We start from the raw sequence: 27980 nt of genomic DNA, 5'->3' as shown, positions 1-27980 counted from the left end.
CAGGATTTTTGGAATCCTCACTGGCACCAGGGCCCCCCTTCTTTCTCGTTACCATAGCAACTGGCATCCCATAATGAGCAAAAGATAATAGGGACAGAGGTGGGGAACATTTGAAAAGCAGCCTTTCACCTTCGGGGGTGCTGGGGCCTGGGGAAGGTGTGGGGGTCTCACCTGTTGTTCCTTACCACTTGTTGGGGTCTCCTGGCATCTCAGGACACGCCCCACCCTCCAGGAGGACACCAGCTGGTGATAGCAAGACCAGGCGGGACCACACACATGGGTGTGGTTGACCTCTTCCAACACTTCCACGTCAGGGTAGCACTCACACAGTCTGGATTTCGGGCTGCTTTTGAAAAATAAAAAAAGCCTTCAGTCTCACGTGGCAGAGAGTGCCGATGCAGAGTGGCGGTGCCCTGTGGGACGGGGTGTGGGCTCCCCGCTTGTCCCCTCTCCACTCGCTGAGGCCAGGCGCCTGAGTTCTCTGACGTGTCTGTGTTTACTCTGGAGGAGTGACCCTGTGGCCGGGAAGCAGGTGGCTGAGGGCTGGGAGCTGCCCTGTACCTGAGGCAGGTGCCAGGGGGCAGATGGCCCCTTGTAAAACGCCGCCCTACGGGCACCTGACGCAGCATCGGGAGTGGACTCGGGTCTTGGGGATCCTTCCAGCCCTGAGGAAGGATGCTTCTGAGACCTTTGTTGACACACCCCAGTACCCTAGACTGCACACTCCAGTCTCTTCCCTTCCATCCATCTTTTCTCCTTTCCTTTTTATTGCAACACTAGAGGCCCCGTGCACGACTTTTGTGCACTCGGGGTGGGGGTGGGGGGGTCCCTCATCCCGGCCTGCGCCCTTTGGCAGCCCGGGAACCCTCAGAGGACATCCAACTGACAGCTTAGCACTGCCACGGAGGCGGGAGAGGCTCTCACCACCACTGCTGCACTCGCCAGCCGTCAGCCCGGCTTGTGGCTGGGGGGCACTCCCCCTGTGGGAGCACACTGACCACCAGGGGGCAGCTCCTGCATTGAGCGTCTGCCCCCTGGTGGTCAGTGCACATCATAGCAATCGGTTGTTCTGCAGTTTGGTCGATTTGCATATTAGCCTTTTATATATAGGATACGAGCAAACAAGTGTGCAGCTTCATTCATTTGCTCAGTGGACACGTGCATGTGTAGCCCAATCAAGAAACGAAGCATGACCAGCCCCCGGAAGGCTCCCTCCTGCCCCCACCTGCAAGGACACTATCCCGACTTCTAACCCCGAGATCGCTTTGTCTCCTTTGGAACTTTTTATCGGTAGAATCAGTGTTGCCCTTCGTTCACTCAGCCTGAACCCGTGAGACCTGTCTGTGTTGCCGTCATTTCCTCAGCGTCGCAGAGTTTACTTGGTGCTTAGAGATGATCTTTGGCCACCTGCTCTATCACACGGTCCCAGGCCTCTGCCACCGGCCATGGTCTCTTTGCCTCCCTGCAACCACCCCCTGAGCAAGTGGTTCTGCCCGCACTTCACAGATGAGGAGACTGAGGCTCTGAGAGGACCCCAGCTTGCCAACGTCTCCCAGAGAGTCAAGGTAGGGCCCCCACACTTAGGCCAGAATTATGCTCCGTGTCTTAGATGCCCTGGAGTCCTGCCAACATGAGTGGCCCCACACATCGGTGCATCCCTGACTGCCCGGAATGATCTAGGGCAGTGATGGCGAACCTTTTGAGCTCGGGGTACCAGCATTTTGAAAAACCCTAACTTAACTCTGGTGCCGTGTCACATATAGAAATTTTTTGTTATTTGCAACCAGAGTAAAACAAAGACTTACATTTTTGATATTTATTTTATATATTTAAATGCCATTTAACAAAGAAAAATCAACCAAAAAAATGAGTTCGCGTGTCGCCTCTGACACGCGTGTCATAGGTTCGCCATCACTGCCCTAGATCATCACTGATCTAGGGCGAGACAACAGGAAGAACCTGAGGGAGAACCCCTGCTCCTCCACCCCCACAGCCTGTCTGCAGACAGAAAATGAACAGGGCGCGCTTATCTGTGCCCGGGGGCAAAGTCCTGGTCAGTGTGGAGACACGTTCACTGGTGAGGGCTGGGCAAACAGGATGGAGGCCAAGTTCTAGCCCAGTTACCTCCAACCCCGTCACCTTGGGACTGTTTCTGAGCCCCTCTGAGCCTTGGTGCCCCCCTCTGTGCGGGCGTGAGGGGCTGCGCCTTTCACAGGGACTTGCCGGCGGAGCACACAGGGAAGTGTGGGACGGGACCAGGTTTATGGCTGCTTCCTCCGTGCCAGGCGCTGGGCTGCGGACTCCAGAGCCAGAAGGTGTAGGATCACATTCCAGCCCCACCGCTTACAGCTGTGCGCCCGCAGGCAGGTGTCTGAACCTTCCTGGGCCCAGGGGTCCCCATGTCCACCTTTAAAGGCGGTGAGAACAGCCAGCACCTGCCATAGTCTAATGGCCGGAGGGGCTGGGGACAGGCCGGGCAGTTGTGGTGCCGTCTGCGGACCTCAGGAAGGAAGCCCCCTGAGAGCCGGCACTGTCGTGACTGTCGCTAACACAGCCACAATCTAATCAGTGCCCCGCGGCCTGACGTCGTGTGTCTTGTCTCCCAGGAAATGAGTAATAACCGTGGTAATGCCCCAATTACCGGCTCCCGGAGGTCAGCTCTCCGGGTGGCCCATCAGGCCTGCATTGGGGTGTTAAGGGGACTCCAGGCCAGGAGCGGTCAGTGTTTGTCCAGCAGTGAGAGACAGAAATGCCAGCTGACCAGGCGCCCTGCGCACGGCCAGGGGGAGTTTGTTCAGTCCCCCTTCCATTCACAAGGATCTGTGGGCCCTGCCCTGTGGGCACTGGCCTGGGCTCTGGGGCCACAGCAAGAAGGTGGCGGACACAGGCTCTGGCCCTGTGGGAGCTGGCGTCCAGCGGGCATCTGGACAGTGACCGGGAAGGGTGCGTGTGTGATGTGCTGCAGGAGGAAGTGCTGTGCAGAGAAATAAAGCACGAGGAGGGCTTGTAGGGCTGCCGGCTCAGCCTCCTCCCCGGGCCTCCGGGGCCTCCGCCTGCCAATGGTGTGGCTTCCAGAATCCTAGACGGAGTCGCCTGTGCCTCCCCAGGGCCCCACTGGCCGCTTGGACTCGGCCTGTCCACAGCCGGCACAGGTGTACACACTGCCATAAAGTGGCCGTTGGCACAAGATGCCAGGCTGTCCCTGAGACGGCGCCTCCCTCCAGGGGTCCGGCCCGCCCGTCCATGGAGGAGGCCCCCGCTCCAGCCTCTCCTGCTCCTCTCAGAGTCGTAGCTCACTGCACAGCCGCCGGCCTTCAGCCACCAGGACAGGTGGCCTCCCGATGGCTCCAGGGCCACCCCCCGCGTGCAGTCACGTGTCTGCAGTGTGGCGGAGTGTGCGGTCTCCCCCAGCAAGCCGGCTCCCTTCCTAGCGCCACTGCCTGCCAAGGCCACCTCCACCCCCAGCTGCCACCAGCAGCCACTGCCTCTGCCACGCCCACTCCCAGACAGGGCGGAGCCTGCCCCTCCCCCAGCGCCAGCGCCGTCCTCCTGTCCCGTGGGTGGTCGGCACACACAGGTGGATGGGGTTTCTGGAAGCAGCCTCTCCTGCTGGACCTCCCTCAGGGCCCCGCTGCCTGGGGGCGTCAGGACTGCTCCCCACGCCTGCAGACAGGCTGTCTCTGGCCCTGCCGACCCCCTGCTCCATCCCGACCTCTCCTACCCATCGCCGCAGCCAAGGGCCCGGCTTGTGTGGCAGGAACTGGCTGTGCCTCCTCCTGGCCCTTTGCTCCCTCTTCACTTGTCCCTCCCCTCCTCCTTCTCTCCCAGGAGCCTTCAGAATCTGTAAGATGAGTTTATTAATCGTGCTCACCTCAGGGGGGCCTTAGAGTGTCTGGAACAGCGCAGCACGGAGGGAGGCTGTGCACAGCCTCAGCGAGGACACAGTGACGTGCACATGGCCGTGTACTGAGTGCCCGCTGAGTGCCAGCCCCGGGCTCGGGGTTCAGGTTCTGACGAGGCACGTCCCCTGCCCTCAGGGAGCCGCAGTGCCCTCTGGGACATTCTCCTCCCTCTCCACACTCCCCGCCTCCCCTGGAGGGTTCTGTTCGTCCTCCCGGGGTCACCCAGGAGGAGCAGCGTGCCCCTCACCCACGGCGCCTCCTGCTGCCTCTTACACTTTCCGAGGGTGCTGCCCCTGCTCTCTGCGGCCTGCTTCTCACGCGGTTCCTCCAGGGTCCATGCCACCGGGTCAATGGCCACTCCACCCGCTCAGGGCTCTGGCGTCGTTCACCCCCTTCTCCTCTCACCCACCCCCAAGTTCCACTCCGTCAGCAAACCCTGTGGGCTCCACCTTCAGCCAGACCTAGGCCGCAGCCCCTGTCCCCAGCCCTTCCCCACAACCCTGTGCGAGCCCCGCACCTGCTGCCCGGACCAGCCCGGCGGCCTCCTCACTGGGCCCTGCTTCTGCCTGGGCCACACAGTCAGAGGGATGGTTTGGAAAGCCTCACGGTGTCACATCTCTGCTCAGACCTTCCAGTAACTTCTCTCCTCACTCAAATATGTGTCAAAGGGAAGAAGGAAGAAAGGAATGTGTGAGTGAATGGCCTTGTTTGCATCTGTAGTACCTGGCACAAAGTAGGTGCCCAGAAAACACCTGCAACAAGGACACACAGGACATGGGTGAATGGGCGAGGACCTGGAGCACACAGTAGGTACGCAGGAGCCTGGTGGGCTCCGTTGGCTGAGTTCCTGGTTCTCGCTCCTGGTTTTGCTCCAGCAGAGCCCGCATGCCGCCAGCCCTCCCGTCACTGGCTGGGCGGGAGGAGGGGCAGGCAGGCGGAGCTCATGCCATCTGGGGCCCGGGCCTGGCCCGTCTCACTGTCCTGGGTGGGGCTGTTGACACGGCTGCTGGTTCTGGGAATCCCAGCCTGTCAGCAATTACAGGAAGGCTGCTGCCTCAGGGAGAAGTGTGTCCCTGGCCCCCGCCCCGCCGTCCCGAGGCCCGAGGAAGCTCCGGGCTGGCAAAGACTGTGGAGTTTTAGGGACCAGTGGCTCCCCAGGGAGGACCCCGCAGCCTGAGTGTCGCTGGCTTCCTCCACAGGCCTCTTGTCCTGGGACTGGCTGCATCCTGTCTGCCGATCCAGCCCCTTCGCGCTGGTTTGTGGTCAGGAGTGAGGAGAGGAGCAAGGGGCCCGCACACCCTCTGGGCTCAGGAAGAGCCCCCTCGGTCACTTCTGGACGGTGCTGGCCGCTGACATTTCAGGACCCGCCACTCAGCTGCCCCAGATAAATGTGAGTTAGATGGGCTTCTCCGCCAGGGCGCTTCCCTCTGAGCCGGCTCAGGCTGGCGTTCCAACCCAGCTCTGTGACCACAAGCGGTGCTCTCACCTCTCTGTGCCTCAGTTTCCTCATCTGTAAAGTGGGGTTTTAATGGCACCAACTTCATAGAATTGTGAGAACCAAGTTGGTTAATTAATACATTGCAAGCACTGAGAACAAAGCCGGGCACATGATAAACATTATGAATGCGTAGCCATTGTTATGCACAAAAGCTTGGTAGAGACCCATGTCTAAAGGTAGATGACTGAATTTGTTATTGCTGAAGGTTAGCCAACCACTCATGTCATAGCTGTTCATTGAGCACATACGGGGCCCGTATCAGGCCCTGTGTAGGCCCTGGGGACAAGGCAATGCCCACGGCAGACCACAGCTCGGCCTCAGGGGCTCGCGTTCTCCTGTACATGTGAAGACAAAGGAATCATTGAAGCGTCACAGGCCATCTTCTACGCTCCGCACCGCAGGACCCAGCAGCAGCATGAGGGGCTATTTCATGTTGTGGCAACACCGGATGCTTCCTCGGTGACCCATTTATGTCCTTTGCCTATGTTTCTTAAAGGCTGTTGGTCTTGTTGATTTTGTAAGACCTTTTTATATATGATAGGCCATCCACGCTCCATTATGTGCATTACTACTTTTTTCTAGTCTTTTGCTTGCTTTCTGTTTCTGCTTTGGCGTGTTTTGATCTGAGGAAGTTGAAAATTGTTTGTAGTCAGATCTTTCTATCTTTGCCATCTACCTCCTGAAATAAAACCAGCATTCATACATGTAACCTCAGTGATATGATTAGAGACGGTGATACGTACACGGCAGATAGAAGCAGGTGCTGTGATAAGTACCAGGGGCAGCCCTGCTTAGGTGATGGGTTTCTGGGTGCAAAGGCTGCACCGCACAGAAGGGCGGGGAGTGTCAGGGCCCGTGGGACACAAGACTTGTGGGGGACGGAGAGAGGACAGTGGATGGGTGGCAGGGGCTTGAGGTCTCTTATTTCCTTAAACCTTTCATTTAAGATAGCTGTGGACTCACACGCGGGGGAGAGATAATACGGAGATCCCCGTACGCTCAGCTGCGCGCAGGTGACACCTTCCAGAACTGAGGTGGCGGCCACAGCCACGGCCTTGTGCAGCTCGCCCCGTGTCCTGCACTCCCTCGCGTGAGGCCTTTAGTTCTGTGCAGTTTCACCACACGCACAGCTTGTGTCTCCGCCCCCGCAGGCACGATGCCGAGCGGCCTGTCCTCACAGGGATCCCTCCCTGTGTCGCCCTTTATAGCCACACTGCCCTCCCTGCTGCCGGTCCCCACTTAACCCGCAGTAACCTGCTCCCTCTCCAGTGCTGCCATTTCGGGAACGTTCCACACTGAAATGGTGCATATGTGGAATCAGGCAAAGCGTCCCCTTGGATTGTCCGCTTTTGCTCCTGGGCCTTCACAGGTAGAGGACGGGCTGGGGTGACCCAGGTCTGTTTTAGTCCGCATCCCCTTATTCTCTCGGCCCCACTCTGGGCTGAGGAAGATCCTGCCACAACCCTGTTCAAAGACCCTCCAATCTGCTCATTGCCCAGAGGAGGGGCCTCTGACCTGGAGTCCTCCCTGGGCTCAGGGATCTGTGGACCCCTAAAGTGGAAGGCAGAGCTAAGGGTCTGCACTTGTCTAGTAAAAAGGGTTGGAGTTTGCACCCATGTTCAGACGGGCCCGTGGTCCCAGGATGTTAAGGACAGAGGGAGAGGCTCTGGAGCCTGAGTGCCCTGCTCACATCCAGGCTGCCACCTGCAGCCAGGCCAGTCGCTAACACCGCTCTGTGCCTTGGTTCCTCCTCTGAAAATGGGGGAATAATAGCACCCACTTCCTGGGGCTGTTTTGAGTGTTGAATGAATTAATATGACTAGCCCTAGCTGGTTTGGCTTGGTGCATAGAGCGTCGGCCTGTGGACTAAAGGGTCCCAGGTTCGATTCCCGCCAAGGGCACATGCCCAGGTTGCATGTTTCTATCATTGATGTTTCTATCTCTCCCTTCCTCTCTGAAATCAATAAAAAATATGTATTAAAAAATTAATATGGCTAAATGGTAGAGGGATGTGGTAAATATCGCATGTGAAGTGAATGATGAGGCCGCAGGATATAGGAGGGCAGAGCCTTTAGGCACAGACCTGCCCCCGGGGCCCGGGGCCCTCTCTGTGCCAGTTGTCATCCTCAACAAGCGTCAGGTCGGCGGCGTTTCTTCCACAGGGAAGCACAGGTGTGTGTGGGCACAGTCCCCTCCCTTTCCTGGCTCTCATGTCTCTGTTAATATGGCCTTAGTTGGTGTTTTTGTTTGTTTAAGTTGCTGCTTCACCTCTGGCTCATGGGGGTTTGTAGACAATACAGATCCTCGGCTTTTTCTGCTGCTCAGTCAGCCCTCCTGGTCCTGTGCGCGGGCAGCCGATGTTTGAAGTTGACAAGCAGGATGGCCAGCTCTTTCTGGCTCATTTCATTCATCTCGTTGGGTTCAGCCTGCGTTTCTGGGAGGAGAAGTTGAAGGCGTTGATACATTGGAAGGTGCCTTGGGCTCGGAAGCCAACAGACCTGGGTCCTGGCTCTAGCTCTGCCCTCTCATTAGCTGTGGGACCTGATGGGCAAGTTATTTGACCTCTGGCCTCGGTTCCCTTGGGTGGAAAGTGGGGATCACAGCCCATCTTGCAGGGTCTCAGGCAGATCCCATAAGGTCATGCTTCAACCGCACCTCGCAAAGTGCCAAGCACAATGCGGGTACTTCACACGCAGGATTTTATCTGCACGATCCTTGGCTCCACACAAGGCAGCTGTTGCCAGTGGCCAGGCTCTGTGCAGCCATGGCCTGGGGGTGCGTGCCCCGTCCACGGAGGAGTGCGAGCAGGCACTGCCCCGCAGCATGTCCGAGGTGGTGTTTGCAGGGCTCCCTGTCCAGGTGGCAGTTGAGCGAGGCAGGCCACCCCTGAGACTCCGCCCAGCTCCAGCAGGTCAGGATCGCTGACTGTGGGTGCGTACTGGAAGTTGTTTCCTCCTGCCACATGCTTGACTGGGATCACTTGGCAATTCTTGTTTTCAATCCTTTATTCACCTGCACCTGGGCCATTGTTTCCCTGAAATGCAGCTCCCGCATCCCGAAGCCCGCTGATGAGTGCCGTGTGCACGTGTGTGTGTGCGTGTGTGTGTGTGTGTGCGCACGCATGTGTGTGTCAAAGATGACACCCTGGCTGCGGTCAGGGTGCCGTTTCAGCCCACCCTCTTGGAGGCCTTTACCACGACAGCCCTTCTGCGGTGTGGCCTCAGACAGGCATCTCCGCCTCCCTGTTTCTCATCATTCAGAATCGGGGCTGAAGCGACGCCTGGCCCCCTGGCCCCCTCTGCGCAGGGCGCCGTGGCACCTGTGAGCTGCGAGAGGGAAAGTTACGGGACTCTGCAGAGGAAGCCGCGTCACAGCCCACCACCGCACTCCCTCCCCCGCTTCCTGGTCGTCACGTGGCCGCGAGGAAGGGGTGCCCGTCTCCCCGGGAGAGCCTCCAGCCCCATGCGGAGCCCGGCAGGGGCACGTGTCTCTCCAAAGTGACTTGGTTCAGCCGACCCTCACTGAGCACGTGCTGCGTGCCGACACAGACGCGGCGCCGGGGCCACGCGCCCTCGGGGTGGGAAGAACGTCTCCCCCACACGCTCCTTGCCCTGCGCCCCCTGGGGACAGGCCGGTTCCTCCCCGGCGCCCTCAGCTCCGGCCTGTCGGAGCCTCTGCAGGTTTGTGAATTCGGGGCAGGAACCCCGAGAGCCCCATCCTTTCCCGCTCCGGGCGATGCTACCTCTGACCATGTGGTGAAGGTGGTGTCTTCCAGGCTTCTGTGTGTAAAGTTATGCACAATTATATATATAGATTATGTAACATTATGATGTTACTCGACTCATTAATTAGTAAATAACTAACACGAGGTTGGTGGGGAGCTAGAGGCTGCCGTGGTGGTGAGAGCTGCCCCTGCTCCCCGACTTGTGACTGTCACTGCAGACTCCTGCACCCCTGCTCTAACTCCCGGGGCTACAGCTGGTTTATATAATGTCATTGCGATGCGTCCGTTGTGCCCATGTGGGCCAGTGGGCACCGTCCGAGCTGACTCCTGCCCTTCACCGTGTCCCCAGCATTCCTGAGCTCTTCCTTCCTGGCACAGTGAGTCCAGGCGGGCACCTCCCTGCCCCTGGAGGCAGAATTTCCCCATGGGGCGCTGGTTCCTTTCGAAGCAGAGCAGGATTTAGAGGCCATGACCTGGGCACCGGACGAGTGGTGATCCGATGCCCGGCTGGGTCCTGGCGGACGAGGGGCGCTGTGGAGGCCGAGGGGCGCTGTGGAGGCCGCTAGCGAAACGGAAGCAGGGTCAGCGGATTGGATTGCGTCGTGCGTCCGTCCGTGTAGTTTCCTGACTTTGCTGGTTGCATTGTGGCTATGCAGGGTATGTCCTTGTTTCCCTGAAATCTGCCCTGGAGTATCGAGGGGCAATTTATCCCTGTGCATAAATAAATAAGAGAGAGAGGCTGAGGGAGGGAAATGAACGGAAAGGACGGGAGAGGAAAGGGTGGGGTGGGCCTGAGTGGGGTGTGTTGGAGGAGCAGCGGGAGTGGAGGCCAGCGGGTGGCAGGAGCCAGGTGCACAGCTGCCGGGCTGGGGGAGGGGGGCGGCGCTGGCAGAGCCTTCGCGGGGGATGAAGCCCCCGGAGCTTCCCGCAGGGGCTGGGGCTGCTGCTGGGGCTCCAGCCCCCAGCGTGCTCCCCACAGGCAGAGTGCGCTAGGGCCGTGCCTCCTCTGTGCAGGGCACCTGCGAGCGCCATTCGTCTCCTGGTGCAGGTAGAGCGGCCGGAGCCCAGAGGCAGTGGCTGAGCAGCACATGGCTACCGAATGGCAGGAGGAGGCCTGGCAGCCGCCTCTCTGGACATGACCCCAAGATAGAAACCCCCCGGGAACGCGGGTGGGCGCTGTCAGCATTGCCGGGAATACAGCCCAGGACAGTGCTTTGTAGGGGGCATTCGGCATGAGGTGCCGGGAGTGCTGGGGGTGACGCTGGTGGCCCGATGGGATTCTGCTTCTGAGCATCTTCCTCAGGAAACCACTGGCGACCTCCCTCCACCCCTCCCTGCGCCAGGTGGCTCGAGGCCGCCCGTGTGTCAGCTCCCGTGATCCCCGCAGCGCCCAGTGCCAAGGAGACGGAGGCAGAGGGCGAGCTGCTTGCGCAGGGCTCACAGGAGCGCATGGCGAGCAGGTGCGGGACTTAAGGAGATGATCGGAGAAACGCGTGGTGAGGCCCCCCGGGGACGGGCAGACACGGCCTGTGCGGAACAAAGTAGCAGGAAGGCTCAGCCCAGTGCCAGGCACACCACACCGTGGGCCACACTGACCTGAGGCTTTGCATCTGAACGTTGTGGCGCGGAGCGATGTTAATGATGCAGTGAGTTTAAGACGCAAGTTTTCATATGTAGACGGTGCTGCTATTTTGGTAAATGAATTTCACATTTACCTCCCTCTATCCATAGCAGCCAAGAGAGAATCGATCCTAACATGTGAGTGGGGTATTGTGGGCTTGTGATCTGGGGGGTTTGAACTGTGTTTTCTCTCTGGGTGTCTGTACCTTCTAGTCTTTATTCCCCAGTTATGTCTTGTGGATGTCGTTAATATAACGAGGGTGGTGCATGCTTTTACTGATATAAACCACAGAACAGAAGGGCCCTCTGTGGGGTAGAAGTCGGGGAGCGGGTAATGTGCCGTGTGAGGAGCAAGCACAAAGCTTGGGGCCGTGTAAGGGACTCTTAGCTCGAGCGTGTGGGCGCAGCCGTCTGGCTTGCCTGACCTCGTGGGCTCGCTCATGCACCTGAGGTCAGCGCGGGTCAGCTGCCGGCCTGCGGAGGTGGAGGTCACCACGGGACTGGGCAGCCGCCCGTTGCCAGTGCGGAGGGAGACTGCTGGGACTGGCCTGTCACCGTCCTCCAACAGGCGAGGCCAGGCACGTTCTCCAGGCAGTGGTTGTGCAAAGCAGGCCTGTGCCTGCCTCACTCTGGCTAATATTCTGCTGGCCAAAGCCAGTCACATGGTGAGCCCAGAGTCCAAATGCAGGGAGAACGCCCTGCCCAGAGCGGTGGGGGTGGGGTGGGGTTCAAGGCAAGGTTACACGGACACAGGAGTGAAGAATTGAGGCCATTAATGTAGTCAGACTAACACATTCGACAGCATCATTTTTAGTGGCTGCCCAATACTTTGTTGCATGGGTATACCATCATTTATTTAACCAATTCTGTAAGGTTGAACAGTCGGGTTAGAATTTCCAAACTATTTCAAGGAATTGTAAGTCCTTCGGAGGATTAATTGGGGTTTGACACACACACACAAATGAAGGTTGGGTAAATAAATTTGGTAAGTGTTGAGTTAAGTGAAGAAAAGTAAGTTTCCTTGTTGCAGGACTTATCAGAACCTTTACGTGCACATGTGCATTGTGAACTTCCAAACGCCTGAGGATGCTCAAACTTAGGGATTTTTTCCAAGAAGCAGCTCTCGGGACAGGTGTTCCTGGCTCTCACGCGGGGCTTTGTGCACCTGGGTTGGGTTTCATGATATGAACAGATCTCTGATGAATAGGGAGGGCTCGCTGTTGCCAAGACACAAATGGCCAGGGTGGGGGGCGGTTGTGTCTGGAGTGAGGTGAGTTCTGAAGGCTACACGCGGGATGATTGGGGTGGTGGGACCACGAGTCAGCACTCACCTGGCACACCTTCTCTCAGCAGGTGCCTTAGGACCTCCCGATGGGGTGGCTTGGCTCTGGGCTCACGTTCCCTGTGAGCTGCCTGATCCTGGTGTGGGCGGCAGGCTCTGGTAAGTCACCACCTCTCATTCATTCATTCATTCATTCATTCATTCAACATGTATGGACTGTCTACCTGCCAGGCTCAATCAGTGAACAAAACAAAGATCCCTAGCCCACCCCATAACAAAGAAACAATTTCCGGAGGATGAGGCCCAGAAATCAGGATTTTTAAGACGATTCCCAGGTGATTCTAATGTGCAGCCAAGGTTGAGAACCACTGCCTTAGAGATTTCGCTGTAGTGGGAGGAGCCAGCCAATGACAGATGGCCCTAATTATAAGCTCATTCTAGATTGTCAGAGGTGGTGGGAAAAGACGATAGAGGGCAGAGCAGGGAGGGCTGGGACAGTGGGGTCAAGTGGAGGATTGCAATTTAAAACACGTGCTCAGGGAGGTCCTCCTGAGTGACAGGGGCTCAAGCAAAGACTTGAAGGAGGGAGAGCGCGCAGATACCTGCGGGCGGGCCTCAGTGGGGGCCGGAGCCCAGCGCCTGCCTGGAGAGCCGGAGGGACCAGCGGAGGCTGGGGTGAGGCCGGGAGGCAGGTGGCCAAGTCAGGAAGGACCTGGCAGGGTTTGAGCACAGGAGCGACATGACCTGTGACACTGAAAGGGATCCCTCTGTCTGTAAGCACGAGGGTGGAGGCCGGGAGGCCAGGGAGGAGGCGCCGCAGTAAGGCGGGTTCAAAGCCAGCTCTGCCACTGACCGGCTGGACGAAGCACCCCGTCCTCTCATCCTGCCCTTCGATATTGGCCAAACCCAACAAGGAGCCAGAGGCCAAGGGCCCCTGGGTGACAGACCGTGGGGATCAGCCTCCTGAGCTCAGCGGGGTGGAGGGGGTGGGGCGGGAGTGGCTCAGGGACAACCACCTCAGCACGCGCTGCAGGGCAGGTGCTGCTGGCGGGTCGCCCTCCTCACACCGCCACGTGTTTCCCTTTAATTTGGCCAAAAGCAAGTAGGCGAGCTGCAGCACACAAAGGTCATTGGGGTGTCCCCTCAGTGGGCCCGCACCCCAGGCCCTTCCTCAGCTCCAGGATCGCCTCAGTGCAGCAGGAGGCTCTGAAGACGGCACAGGGGCGGTCCGGGGCGGTGGTTCCCTTGCTTTGTGCTGGGCCCCTTGGTCCTGTTCCGGCTGGTTTCCGACCTTCCCGGTGGCCCGTGGCCCTCTTGCTTGTTGGGCTGCAGCTGCTCAGAGCGCTCCTGTGTCTCCCCAGGGAGTGTTCAGGTCCGGGATCGGCCCACCTGCTTCTCCGACTACCTCAGCACCTCCACCTGTGAGTGGAGGATGGGCGGCCCCACCAACTGCAGCGCCGAGCTCCGCCTCACCTACCAGCTGGATTTTCCGAACTCGGAGTAAGCCTGTGCCCCGGGGGAGGGGGGGGGGGCGGGGGGGGGGAGGGCATGGGAGGTCGGGAGGTTGTCCTGAGTTCGCCTGGTCCCGGCGGAGTGCCGGGTGCCGAATGCAGTTCCCTGCAGTTCCTACTGGGCCCGGGCTTGGAGCTGGGGCGCCGGGGCGCAGTGTGTGATACGGTGGGTGTGTCATGACGCTCCGAGCACACGCACCCAGGCCCGCAGCATGTGGATGTGGGTGGAATATTGGACCAGACCAGCAGTTCTCAAGCACTTAGTCTCAGGACTCTAGCATGCTTAAAATTAGCGAGGACCGCAAAAGCGTTTGTGCAGTTGGCCTATAGCGATCGCTCTTTACCCTGTTAGGAATTACACCAGGACATTTAAACACAATAGCACACAAGCCACCAGAGCCATGACACCATAACACGCCACATCACCTCTAGAAAACTCCTTGCTACGTGTGTGAGAGAGAGAGTTAAGCGGCAGATGGTCTGGCCTATGGGTCCCCAGACCACACTCAGAGACCACGGGCATGACCATTGTTGGCGCGCAGTGTGGAGTTCAGCATGGAACGTGAGGGGCATGTTCCCGTGATTCACTGGGACAGTCCCTGTACACGGGGAGCCATCGCGGGGTGCCCAGGACACAGTCAGGTACACAGGCACGCAGTCAGGCCCCGCGGTGCAGCAGCATGTGGGTGCGCGACAGGTGGTGTTCCACGATGCGCGAAGGTGGGCGCACTGTGCTCCGTGCGCAGTACATCGGCTTAGACCGGAGATGGAACCCGGGGCCACACTGGGCCACCACCTGTTTTGTAAGTTGGCACATGGCCACGCCCGTTCGTTCACGTGTTGCCTATGGCGGCTTCTGTGCTTGACTGGCAGGCAGGGTGTGTAGTGGGGACAGAAATTGTCTGGCTCTCAGAGTCTGGCCCTTTACAGAAAATGTTTGCCGCCCCCTGGACGAGACACGGGTTGGCTGTTTGGGGCAGCACGTTAGGATGACGTGTGGTGGCAGGGCGTGTGCCGCAGTGCCCTGCACGGGAGAGGCTGCCCCCCGTGCTGTTACAGATTCTTCAATGCCGCGGTCTTCCCTTTCACCGGCCTTCGGGGACGAGCTGAGTCCTGGGACCGAGGGGTGTGGTGTGGTGAGGGGCTGTGGCAGCAGGGAAGGCTGTCCTAGCCCACTCTGGCCGCTCTGCTTCCCAGTCCCCTGACCTGGTCCTTGAGGCAGGTGACCGGGAACTGAAAGAGCATGTGGTTCCTTAAGGCACGTACGGGGGACACCCATACGTGCACGACCAGCCTAACACAGCCCGTGTCCGCAGAAACCACACGTGTGTCCCTGTGAATGGAGAGAGCGCCGTGTGCCGGTGCGACATGCTGGTGGACATCATAGTCAGCGGGGACACCTACCAGCTGGACCTGTGGGCTGGGGAGCAATGGCTGTGGAGTGGCTCCTTCAGGCCCAGCGAGCATGGTGAGTGGGGCGGGGCGGGCAGGTGCTCTAAGCCCCGGCCCTGGGTGGGCCAGGCAGGCTCCAACTGGGGGAGGGGCCCAAGCAGCCTTTCCTTAAACTCAGTGGGGTTCTTGCCCTGTCTGGGCCTTAGCCCTCCCCTCTTTGAAATGGGTTGGGCTCAGCAGCACCAGGCCCCTGCAGCTCAGACATCTCAACCCCCCGAATGTGAGTGCCCTGACTGGGTGTTGAGCAGGCTGCTTGGTGGAAGGCGTGCTTGCTGCGGACCAGAAACTGAGCTGGGAACCGTCCTCCACCCTCCCTTGACTGCTCAGCTGCCCCTGCTTCACACAGTCCGGACCAAGCATGTCAAACTCGCAGCCACGGGCTGCATGCCTCGTTTATTTGGCCCGTGTTAGCCTTTGAGTTTGACATGCTTGGTCTACATGGAAGGCTGATTTTATACTGCTGATTTTATACTGGTGCCTTACAAATGTGTGCGGAGGTGGTGTTGACTGAGAACCTCAATGGCCCGGGTTCCGAGGGCCCACAAGCCCTCACCAGGCCCTGCTTCTCCCCAGTGAAACCCAGGGCCCCCGGAAACCTCACGGTTAACGCCACCGACTCCCACACGTGGCAGCTGACCTGGAGCGACCCGTACCCACCTGAGAGTCTCCTGCACTCTGAACTCTTCTACCTGGTCAACATTTCAAATGAAGACGACCCCACGGAGGTGAGTGGGCACTGTGGGGGTTCTGCACCAGCTCCTGGGACTCGGGGAGCGGAGACCCCGCCCCAGGGTGGGGGACAGAGAGGAGCCTGGCTGGCAGCAGCCCCGGGACCTAGAGTCCCGGCTCTGCCCCTCCACCCCTTCCTGGTGCCCAGCGCGCAGAGAAGGGACGTGATTTGTGGGCCCTGCTCCTCCCGGTAAAGGAGGCTCTGGGCACAGCTGGCTGTCCCAGCGGCCGGGAGGGACACTCTCAGATAACCGAGTCCCACCGCGAGACCCTCACTCAGCATCGTCTCCCTCCCGACGCTGACTGGTCAAGGCAGGCGTGGCCAGGGCTGCGGTCTCGCCTGAGGCTCACAGGGAGGGATGGCTCCCAGGCTCCTGTGATGTTGGCAGCATCCGTGTGCTGTGGGCTGTTGGGCCGAGGGCCTCAGGTCCTTGCTGGCCCTTGGCAGGAGGCCACCCTCCGTTCTTCCCTCATGGCCTTCTCCCAGCCAGCCAGGGGGAGAGAGGGCATCCCAGGGAGTCGGAATGACAGTCTCATAGGATGTAATCACACACGTGCGGTCCCACACACCCATCACCTTTGTACGTCCTGTCGGTGACAAACAAGTCACAGTCCTGCCCACACTCAAGAGGAGGGACCGCCCAGGGCAAGCTACAAGGGGGCGATCCTGGGGCCCTCAGTCTGTCCAACACCATTTTTTTTAACACAACAAGCAGCAGACAACACCTACTAATCTCATCTTACCTTGTCCACTTAGCTACAGATCCTGGAAGTCTTCCCAGTTGGGGCTGGGTGGGCGGGGCTGAGGTTCAGGGCCATGTGACTGGGCTGACAGGTGGGGCTGAGATTCGGGACCATGTGACTGGCCTGGTAGGCGGGGCTGAGATTGGAGCCATGTGACTGGGCTGGACTGCCAGGCTCTAGAGAGCCCATGAGGGAGCGAGGGGCTCCCTGACTCTGTCTGTGCTTCGGAAAGATCATCACGCTCCCTGAGTGCTAGGCCCTGTCCTAAGCGCGTCCCTGCATCAACCCATTTACTCCTCACAGCCACCCTGGGAGGCAGGCACGTTTATTGTCCTCATTGCAGAAGAGGACATCAAGGACCAGAGAGGTTCTGTCACTAACCTAAGGTCACACAGCCCAGAAGTGACAGTAGAGACCCTTGCCCTCAACTTACAGATGAGGAAACTAAAGCTCAGAAAGGTTCATCGACTCGCCCCAGTCATGTCAGAGGGCTAGTCAGTGAGGGTATTGGGGGCCGGCTTCCTGACCCCTCTCCCTTGAGTCCGGTCACAGCTATGGAGGTGCCAAACAATGCCTGGACTGGAGGAATGACCAAACACCAGGCTGCTGGCTCTTACTCACGGTGGGGTCAGCCATGGACAGCAGCCCGAGTGCGAGTGGCCCCGCCGCCCCCAGCTGTGCAGTAATGTCTTCCTTCCCCCCCCCCCCAGTTCCTCATCAGCAATGTGACCTACATGGAGCGCACCCTCCGCGTCCCAGCCAGCACCCTGAGGCCCGGGGCCCTCTACAGTGCGCGGGTGCGGGCCTGGGCTCCGGACTACAACAGCCTGTGGAGCGAGTGGAGCCCCCGCGTCCAGTGGCTTCACGGTGAGTATCCGTGGTGAGTGCTGAGCAGTTAGAATCCCCCCCACTTCACGCTGTGCCCAGACACTGGCCCTGGCCGAGCATCTGGGTCTCCGTCCGAGGACGCCGCCACGGAAGGTAACAGAGGAAGGACGGGCATGGCGCCCTGGCCTGGGCGGGCGAGGCTGCAGTAGCAGGTGCCCACGCGGTCCGAGCTTTCACACGTGGAAACGTGCTTCTTGCTGAGTAACAGTCCAACGTGAGCTGTGCCGGTCTGTGGGCGGTCTTCCTCCCGCGGCTCCATCCCTCTCAGGCTCCATGACACAAAAGATGATTGACCTTTTGTGTCATGGACCCTTTGGCAGTCAGGGAGGCCTGAGGACCCATTCAGAATAATGTTCTTAAAGGTATAAATAAAGTAACAGGATTATAGGGGAACTAATTTTATGCAATTATAAAAAATATCTTAAATATACTTGTGATCTGGGAATATATGCTCCTCTATTAACACATTAGAAACAGGAGCGAGGGCAGTTCTATAAATGCTGTCACTGGAAAGCGGATGAGATAGGTGACATTTTGTGATCTGGCAGCCGCAATGTGTAGGAGAACAGCTGTGGTTTCTGTTGGCAGCTGAGTGACTGGTGATGCTCTCACCGTGGTTTGCTCCCTCCATTCCTAATGGGAGGAAATGCGAGGTGTCAGAAGTGAGTGAAAATAAAGATGTCGTTTCTTTCCCATCCAAGTCCCAGAGCTCCGAATTCTGTCTGCAACCTTGGTGGAGGTCTGGGGACCCCAAGTTAAGGATCTCTGAGGGCCCTGCCATTGTCTGCATCCAACCAAAGGGGAAGGAGAGCAGGGAGACCACACCTGCTTCTTAAAAGCCTTAGCCTGGAAGTGACACATGACTCCCTCTCAAGTTCTATTGGTGAAACTGGCCACTTGGCCACAGATAGCTGCAAGGGATCCTGGGAAATGTAGTCCTTCGCTTGTCGCTGCATCCCCAAAACAACTCTTTGCAACTTTATCACATGGCTTTTGTAATAGAAATGTTGAATTAGCTCACATTCCCAGGTTCATACAGCAGCTCAGTGATGTCGCCCCAGAGCCTTGCCTTCCTTTCCTCTGTCATCCTTAGCATGGCAATATTTTATCCTTAAATTTGCCACCTCATGGCCCCAAGTTGGCTGCTGCACACATCCTCAGGCCCCCAGGACAAAGGGAATGAAAGGCTGCCACGAGCGAATGCACTCCCACATCTCTCTTTTATCAGGAAGCAAAAAATCCTCCCAGGAGCTTCCCTAGCAGACTTCCCCTTGCATCTCATTGGCCAGGACTGTCACATGGCCTCTCTCAACTGCAGTGAGTGCTGGGAACTCAAATGTCTGGAAAGGGGACTAGGATGATCGTGATTGGCCCGAACCTCAGGGTGGGCACATTGCCACTAGGCAAGGAAGAGCGGGAGGTAGGGGAGGGGAGGCTGCCTCAGGCATTGTCTGCACTGGGAGGAGGGGAGGGAGGTGAACACTCACTGAAAGAAGGGTTCTTCCAAGTGCTGGGGACAGTGGGGCTTGGCAGGTACTCCTGCCCCACCCACCACACGTCCCTCTCCATCGCTCACCTGTTCTGTGTGTGTCTCTTCACCCACCTGTCTCCACCTGGGCTCTGAGCTCTGTGGGTAGTATCTACCCTGTGCCTGTGTCTCCAGTGCCCAGAATGGGGCCAGGCACACAGGAAGTCCTTGGGAAAGTTTTGTTGAATTGATTTGATTCTCTCATTGGCCTGGGGAAGGAAAGGGAAGGGAAGGAAAAGGGAGAGAAACGGCTTGCATGGAACATGTACAGTGTGCTGGACACGTTCATTATGGCCACATCTATTTACTGAGCTCCTACTATGCGTGGCCCCATGCTAGACACTGGGAAATCAGTGGTGAACAAAGCAGACCAAAATCCCTGCCTTCTGGAACTGGCACTTGGGGGCGAGGGGACAGAAAATAAACATACAGAAAAGAGGAAATCAGATCGATCTAGACCCAGAGGGCTGTCGGTCTCTGGGAAAGGGGACGGAGTGATGAGAGGGGCAACGGTAGAGAGCGCGTGGGGGTGTTTTTGGAGCTGGCGAGGGTGAAGGGATGAGGAGGGTGAAGGGATGAGGAGAAGGAGCCCGCTGTGCGAAGGTGATAACAGCTGTGGGCCTGCAGGCACTGCTCTGAGTGCGGTGGGTAGTGAGTCGCGTGGCCCTCACATCTCCCCGTGAGGTGAGCACTGTTGTTAACCCCGTTGTGCCGGTGAGGAAACCGAGGCACTGAGAGTGTGGGGGACGTGTCCCGGGCCACCAGTGAGGATACGCCAGAGCCAGGCTTTGAACCCAGGTCATCCAGGGCCAGAGTCACTGCCCTTGACCTCTGTGCTTCAGGAAGAGCAGCAAGTGCAAGATCCTGAGCTGGCACTGAGTGTGGAGGAGCAGGGGGCAGCGAGGGGGCCCGTGTGGCGAGGGCTCAGGGTGCAAGGGGAGGGCAGCAGGGGCTGAGGCGGGAGGGCTTGGGGGTGGCCCGATCATGCGGGGTCTGGGACACACTGTCCTGCGGCTCCGGTCTCCAGCCCTGGGAAATGGGGACCAGGCTGTACTTAGCGCAATGCGGGCTCACGGCGTCCCTCCCACCTCCAGACTACGAGTTGCCCTGGGAGCAGCACCTCCCACTTGCCGTCGGCATCTCCTGCATCGTCATCATGGTCGTCTGCCTGTCCTGCTACTTCAGCATCCTCAAGTGAGTCCTGGGCCGGCCCCCTGGGTGGGAGTGGGCAGGAGTCCCTCCGCTCATCTGTCAGCTTGCAGTCCTCCTTTAACCATAAATGTTTATTGAGCAGCTACTGCGTGCGAGGCACTGAGGCAACAGCTGAAACAAAACCCACAGGGCTCTGTGCTCCTTGTGGGAGACAGCTGTCAGGTCTGCAACAGCCACGGCGCTTTCCACAGCAGCCCAAGCGCTGAGGGAGACACCGGGCGCAGGGCACAGGTGTCCCGGGCGGGCGCTGTGTCCGGTGGGAGGAGGGGATATTTGAGCTGAGGCCTGCCTGGGGAAGGAGCTGGCCAGTGTGGGGCTGGGAAGGGCCTTCCCTTGGGAAAGGGAGGCGGATCCTGCCGGGGTATGGTCCAGACAGTTGGGGGCAGGTGACCATAGACGGCGGAATTCTAGCCGATTCCCCTGACAGAGTCGGGAGACCGGGGCTCGGGTTCTGGCCCTGGCGCTGGTAGCTGTGTGGCTGGCTCCTCCTTTGCAGGCTGAGAGATAGATAGCGAGAATGTATTTTGTCAGTCCCAAGAGTCCTGAGAAAGTCTTGGATCACAGTGGGGTGGAGGTAGAAGGAGCCTGGTTCCCAGGAAACAGGGTGTCTCAGAGCCTCAGTCCTCCCATCTCTGAAATGGGACTAATGAGTCTTACCTCACTATGGGAGGATTAGTGATGGCCGAGGATTGACTGAGCGAGTGTCCCGCACTCTGCTGGGCACACAGTAAGTGTGCAGGGATTGTAAGCTTTCCTCTCCGTGTCTTGTCACCAACACCTCCTAGTCACTGTGGGCTGGTCTTTCCCCCTTTCTGCGCCTCAGTTTCCCCATCGCCTGTCCTCCCAGCCCCACTCACTGTGTCCAGCACTCCAGCCTTCTTGCTGTTCTTTGAACGCACCAAGCAAGTTCCTTCCGAGCCTTTGCACTCGCTGTGCCCCTACCTGGAAAGCCCTTTCCCCTGGCATCGCCATGACTCGCTCCTCTTCCACCTTCAGTCGCCACTCAGAGGCCACCTCCTCAGGGAGGCCTTCCTGGATCACTCCCTCCATTCCTCCCTATTCCTTTATCTTCTTTATTTTCTCTCATGGCACTTGATGCCATAATTAATGTCCTCTAGTTATTTCTGTCTGTCTCCTCTTCTAGAAGGTCAGCTACGTGAGGGCTGGGCTGTTGTCTGTCTTGCTCACTGTTGTGTCCCCGAGGCCTGGCACAGTGAGTGGTGCATAGTAGGTGCTCAGTGCGGACATGCTGACTGGCTGAGTGGAGTCAGCGGAGGCCGATCCAGGGGCAATCTGAGGGCCTTCCGTCAGAGCTGGCACTCCATGGCTCCAGGCCGACCAGGGGAGGGAAGGAGCCTATTTCCCCCAGGGTCTCCTCGGCTTCTCAGGCCTCCCAGGCCTCCCCTGGCCGGACTCTGAGCTGCTCGGTGGGGGACTGCTGATGGGCACACCCCGGATTCTCTGCAGCTTGAGTCCCTCCTTCTTCCCTGGGCTTGTTCCCACTGAGGACAGAGGCGGCGAGTCGGGAGCTCCGTTCTGGGGAGCAGAACGCTGGGGCAGGAACCGGCTCTTCCGCTGCCAGCTGTCCCTTCAGCCCTGTGAGCCTCAGTGTGCTCATCTGTGAATGGGGTTGGCAGTAGGACCTGTTCCATGGGCTTCGGGTGAGACATCCAAAACCAATCAACCTGGTCCTGAGCCCTAGGAAGTACTGGCCATATGATCATTTTTATGGGAAGAGAGACCAAGGCGTTTTCCTTTCCTTTTTCAGGATTAAGAAAGAATGGTGGGACCACATCCCCAGCCCGGCCCACAGCTCTCTCGTGGCTGTCGTCATCCAGGAGCCTCAGGTAGGAGAGGGCTGGTCCGGATGCTGTGGATGCTCCTATCGGGAGCTGGGATTCAGGCGTCTGGGATGTTAAAGATACGCACTGGCTTTTGGATTGGCACCTGAGCCGTCAGGAAGGTCTCAGCGCTGGTCGGTTCTGCAGCCCAGTGTGGTCATCGGGGGCCCAGAGGCTGCCCCCTCCCCTCGGCTTTCAGAGCCACCTTTCAGCCTTGGGTGGGTTCCCCCCCTTGGGAGGAGATGGCCCCTGAGGTCATCTGCATGTCACCTCCTGGGGAGGTACCTGTACCAGGGCAGGAGGCCAAGAGGCCAGGCAGAGGGGGGATACGGCTCCTGTGTGTTCCTCTTACGAGCAGGAAACTGCGCCAAAGCGCCAGCAAATCTCCTCCTTTCTCGTTGGCCTGAGTGGCATCACGTGCTCTTTCCTGAACCTTCACCTGCAAGGAGTGGGGATACCGTGGGCCGGCCAGGTGGCCAGCCCTGAGCGATGGCCACGTGTGGGTTGCCTGAGCTCATCGGGGTTCTCCAGGAAGGAGGCAGGGGGTGCAGGGCCTTCAGGTCTCCAGCGACCCTCAGGCAGGCTCTGGAGTCGGTGGTGCTGACTTTGAACCCCGGCTCTGCCACTCGCCTGCAGAGTGGACTGGGTGTGAGCGAGTGGCTCAACTTCTCCGAGCCTCGGTTTCCTCGTGTGGGTTGTCGTAGTGTTTATATAACAGGCCGCCTTTGGAATTCACCGGGACAGCACATGTAAGGTGTGTGTCACAGGGCCCTGCACAGAGTCAGCGTCGTCCCTGTATCAGTCAGCTTTTGCTGTGTAGCGAATTATCCCGAAGCTTATCTGGCCTGGGCAGGGCAGCTCTCCGGGCTGGCTCGCCCCCAGCGGCTTCACGCACAGGTGCGGAGTGACTCGGCCGTGCGTCCCATCCTCCCGCGGCTGGGCCGTTGGCGCGGTGCCACTTCTACCACCTTCTGTTGCCCAGAGCAAGTGCCAGGGCCAGGCCAGGTCCAAGGGGTGGAGGAGCTGCAGGTGACAGTGGCCATTTTTGCCTTCAGCCACAGCAACTTAATATTAGGGCGGCCTCCCTCATTCCCAGGGGCTGAGGCTCCGGGAGCGGCAGTGGCCTGGTCTGACCTCCGACCCGGGTGACATCAGGGCCTACAGTCCTCCCACGGCGAAACGGAGCTCGCTGTGGCCAGGCTGGCGGGAGGCCTCTCCGCCCTGTTCATTGGCTGTCTCTCTGTTTCAGGTGCCACCGTGGGGGAAGAGGTCTGGGGGCCAGGAACCAGCCAAGTGCCCGTATGTATATGAACTTCGGTCATGGCCTGTGTGGATTTGGAAGGCAGGGGGATTGGCGTGGTGGGCCCCATCTTGAGAGTGGGGTCCCTCGCCCCTCCATGTCTGCCTTCTCTTCCTTGGCATTCAGCCCTGTTCCTTCGAGGCGTAGCAGGAGGAGGAGCGGTCTGGGAAGGTGGCTGCTGGCTGGGCCCCTGAATTTCCCTGGTGGGTCAGGCAGGTGCTGAGCCCCTTGGGGTGCACTCTGGCCTGAGCGAGGCTGTAGAGCCAAGTACCCGGGCAGCTGTGCCCATTGTTAAAGTGCTGATGTAATTGCGTACTGGTTGGCAAGCACCACTATCCCAAACCCTGAGGATGCCACCATCACATTAGCCTCCTAGCGCCCCCTCAGAGCCTCTGGGCCTCCCACAGTGCAGTAGCTAAAGTTTAGACCTGGCACAGCTGGGAGCCCTGGACCTGCAGCCATCCTGAGTGGGCATTCCTTATGCTGTGTGTTAATATGTGTTTTAAATCCTATCATCTGACAAAGACTTTAGTTTATTCAATAGTCTGAGCTTGTAGTGGGTCCCAGGTTATGTGCTGAGCTCCAGACATCCCGAAGGCAGGCAGGGCCCCTGCCTTCCAGGAGCTCCCAGGGCAGGCGTGGGGGAGACTGATAGCAGTGATTGTAAAGCCAGGAGGCACATCTGCAATAGGTAGGCATCAGTCCAGGGTGGCTTCCAGCTGGGTTTTGAGGGATGAATAGGAGTTTTTAAGTGGAGACACTGAGCCCTGACCGCACTTTGCTCTTGCAGATACTGGAAGACGTGTCTGACGAAGCTCCTGCCCTGCTTACTGGAACCTGGCGTGGAAAGGGGTGATGGTTCCTCCCAGGCGGCCAGGAGCGGGCCTGTCCAGGGCCCTGGGAAACCAGCCTGGCGCCCCGTGGAGGTCAGCAGCATGGTCCTCTGGCCGGAGAGCATCAGCGTGGTGAAGTGCGTGGAGCTGCTCGAGGCCCCGGTGCAGAGTGAGGAGGAAGAGCTGGTGGAGGAAGATGGAGGGAGCTTCTGCCCCTCGCCTGAGAGCAGCGGCGGCAGCTTCCAGGAGGGCAGGGCGGGCATCGCGGCCCGGCTGACGGAGAGCCTGCTCCTGGACCTGCTCGGGGGCTCGGAGGGGGGCTTTTGCCCGGCAGGCTCGGGGGAGCCCTGCCTTCTTCCTCCTTCAGCAGGTGTGAGTGCTCAGGTGCCTTGGGCTGAGTTACCAGGTGAGGCGCCTCAGGAGGCCTCACTTCGGGGCAGGGGGCAGCCTTCTGACCCAGAGCCGCCCCCAGCCACTCGGACGCAGAGCCCAGCCTGCCCGGCTGTCGCAGAGCTGCCCGCAGCCACCATCACCGACAACCCTGCGTACCGCAGCTTCAGCAGCTTGCTGCGCCCGCCCTCGGGTCCTGGAGAGCTGGACTCAGACTCACAGCTGGCCGAACGCCGGGAGGACGGGGACCTCAATGTCCTCTATGCTCCCCGGGCCTCTGAGCCACCCGCTGCGCTCCAGCCTGAGCCAGAAACCTGGGAGCAGGGCCTCCGGTGGAGCGTCCTCCAGCACAGGGCGGCCGCCCCCCCCTCGGCCCCCGGGGGCTACCGGCAGTTCGCGCAGGCGGTGAGGCAGGGCTGCGCCCAGGGCGGCGAGGCGGGCAGCCCTTCTGGAGAAGCCGGGTACAAGGCCCTCTCCAGCCTGCTGGCCAGCAGTGCCGTGTGCCCAGCGCCACCTGGGGTGGAGGCCAGCAGCGGGGAGGGGGCCTACAGGCCCTTACAGGGCCTCACTCCTGGCAGCCCTGGGGTGCCTGCCCCTGTCCCCCTGTTCACCTTTGGGCTGGACATGGGGCCACCTCCCAGCCCTCAGAACTCGCTCCTCCCCAGCGGCTCCCCAGAGTGCCCGGGTCTGGAGCCAGTGGCACAGGGAAAGGACAGCCAAAAGCACCTGCTCACCCTGGAGCAGGCCACAGCCCCCCTTGGGGACGACCTGGGCAGCGGCATCGTCTATTCAGCCCTCACCTGCCACCTGTGCGGCCACCTGAAGCAGTGTCACGGCCAGGAGGAGCGAGGGGAGGCCCACGGCGTGGCCCCCCGCTGCTGTGGCTGCCGCTGTGGAGGCAGCTCCGAGCCCCTGGGGAGCCCCCTGCCAGGCGGGGTTCTGCTGGAGGCCAGCCTCCCTCCGGCCTCCCTGGCACCCTTGGGTGTCTCGGAGAAGGGCAAGGCCCCCCTGTTCTTCCAGCCGGGCCCCAGCCATGCTCAGAGCTCAAGCCAGGCCCCCCAAATGGTGGCCATGCTCTCCACGGGGCCCACAGGCATGAGTGCGTCCTAGGTGTGCGCCCCGTTGCTGTGTGTGCCTGGGCCCTGCCTGTGAACCCCCCCCACCCCCACCCCCCGGAGGGCAGCCAGGCTGGCGTGGCCGAGGCTCGGAGAAGCCCGTGAGAAGTGAGGCTGTCGGGCCCCGGGCCACAGAGGCTGGACCCTGTCCTCCACACTGACAGCGCTCAGCGTGTGCCGCGGCCGGAGGCGCGGGAGCGGGGCCTCCGGCACCCGGGCTTGGGAGCGAGCTGTTGGCCTCTTGATCGGTCCACGCTTCCCCGCGCACTGCCCCTGTCACGCTGCCCAAGGCCTGCTTGTCCACCTGGCCACCTGGTTGCCCACGTCTTGCCCGGCCCCGGGACCAGCCGCTGCCATGTCACTGGACTGGACGCCGAGCCTAGAAACTAACGAAGCAGCGGGGCCTGGGGAGCTTTGGGGGACGGAGGGGAAAGCCCGGTCCGGAGGCGTGGTCATCAGCCCAGAGGCGCCGTCCACTCAACAGCCCCATTAGGCGGACAGGAGCAGGATCTGCGCCTGGAGGGCGCTTAGTCAAGCGGGGTGCCAGCAGCTCACGAAAAACGGTGACTCCCACACAGTGACAGTTTGCTGGGGCCCTGGTAGGCGTGGGGTCCCCAGAATAAACACACCCAGCTACCTGGGGCCGGTCTGTGCCTCGCAGACACCTTGGCTGGCAGCCACAGAGACCAGAGGGAGAGCTTCGCGCTGAGATCCGGCTGAGCTGGGCGTTCCTGACGCCGACACCAAGCACCTGTCGCCTGCACGCTGGCCCGGACCGCACGCTGAGTAATGTGTGTGTGTGTGTGCGCGTGTCCCAAAGATTGTTTAAACCTAATATTTGTATTTGCTGAGGAGGCTGGAACAGGAGGGGTGGAGTTTCATATAAGTAAAGGTTCTTTAGCTCCTTTTTTTTTTACTTTTGAAACAAGCCTACTGCCATTGTGAGTGCTTTATTAACTCATTGACTCCGCACAGGGACTCAAGTGCAATGAGTTGATTTAGGGGGGATCCCAGGAAGCCCTGCTTGGGGAGCGGGCAGTGAGGCAGGGCGGGCAGTGAGGCAGGAGGGCAGGAGGCAGCAGAGGGTGTTTTCAAACAGCGCTGGCGCCGGCACCTGCTGCCTGCCCCTGCCAGCAGCTTTGGGAAGCCATGCACCGTGTATGCCTGGAGGGGTCCCTGCAAAGTGGGGGTGGGGGGCTGTGGTGTTCGTCCACCCACTCCCCTCTGCCACTGGCAGGGGCACTGGCAGCAGCTGGCACGCTTTGCCAAGGTACACAGCGAGTTGGCAGCAGGCCCATAGCTGACCCCAGGCATGTCTCACCCAGGCTCTCTAGGTCAGTGATGGCGAACCTCTGATACCCGAACTCATTTTTTTTGGTTGATTTTTCTTTGTTAAATGGCATTTAAATATATAAAATAAATATCAAAAATATGTCTTTGTTTTACTCTGGTTGCAAATATCAAAAAATTTCTCTATGTGACACGGCACCAGAGTTAAGTTAGGGTTTTTCAAAATGCTGACACGCCGGGCTCAAAAGGTTCGCCATCACTGCTCTAGGTGATTGTTCTGGACATCCAGCAGGTGGTGTGATGGACGGAGCCTCAGACGGGCAGGCAGGGGATCGTAAGCTCCTAGGTCTGTGTTACTCTGTGTCTCTTTCAAAATGAGAGTCTTGGCTGTTGGAGGTTCCTTCCTGCTCTGGCATTCTACACAGTGCACTAGAGGTGACGGGGAGCTCACTACCTTACATGCTTCCTGATGTTCGTCAAAGTGTCTCCTTGGTTTTTTTTGTTGTTTTTTTAAAGTGTCTTCTTTGTACTGAGCCCAAAACTATTGCTCTAGCTGCCAGAGTCACCCCACCATCCACCCCTAGACACCCAGTTTAAAAGTGGGGACACAGCTTCAGGGAGGAAAAGGGACTTGCTAAGGTCAGCAGTGAATGGCAGAGCCTGAACTAGCCCTCTGGACTTTGCCTTCAGGAGCCTTCATAACAAAATATAAGAATTAAAAATAGCAACATGCCAAGTGCTGTATATCCACGGTGTCAGTTGGGAAGCAGGCCTACAGCGAGGAAGTCCTGGAGCCAGGTCTGGCTGCAGAGCTCCAGCCCAGGGGATGCCATCTCATGTGCAGCATGGCACCTATTCAAATGTCAGCTCTAATCCACTTTGAGCATCGTCTCAGAAAACCCAATTTAAACATTAAGCAGCAGAGAAAATACATTTGTGTGAGTGGTGGAGGGGCAGTTGGGTTGAAGTACAACAGAATGGAGGCAGGAGTCACTGTTCTTTCCTTGGGATCTTATAAGCAAGAGACCCAGGTTGTCAGCTGAGGTTGTCGTGACAGAAATAACAGCTGCGGGGGGGGGGGGGGGGGGGGCTGGGATGGAGAATTAGATAGAGACACCTCC

At 59.2% G+C, this 27980-nt stretch overlaps 1 protein-coding gene across 1 annotated transcript in view; it reads left to right on the top strand.

Annotated features, from left to right (window-relative positions):
- Positions 1-26513, top strand: part of IL4R (interleukin 4 receptor) — a 47531-nt gene extending 21018 nt beyond the window's left edge. Inside the window, exons 2-10 of the mRNA XM_081090245.1 lie at positions 12098-12185; positions 13388-13526; positions 14854-15005; positions 15563-15714; positions 17173-17329; positions 19973-20072; positions 21859-21937; positions 23181-23230; positions 24022-26513. Coding sequence (XP_080946371.1) covers positions 12116-12185; positions 13388-13526; positions 14854-15005; positions 15563-15714; positions 17173-17329; positions 19973-20072; positions 21859-21937; positions 23181-23230; positions 24022-25564 — 2442 coding nt within the window. The 5' untranslated portion in view covers positions 12098-12115 and the 3' untranslated portion in view covers positions 25565-26513. The remainder of the gene's footprint in view (positions 1-12097; positions 12186-13387; positions 13527-14853; positions 15006-15562; positions 15715-17172; positions 17330-19972; positions 20073-21858; positions 21938-23180; positions 23231-24021) is intronic.
- Positions 26514-27980: the final 1467 nt, after the last annotated feature.

This window comes from Myotis nattereri (assembly GCF_964212035.1).
Source record: "Myotis nattereri genome assembly, chromosome: 4".
In the NCBI taxonomy this organism is placed as follows: domain Eukaryota; kingdom Metazoa; phylum Chordata; class Mammalia; order Chiroptera; family Vespertilionidae; genus Myotis; species Myotis nattereri.
Note: the sequence above shows the minus strand (reverse complement) of the source record. Positions and strands in the feature narration are given on the sequence as shown.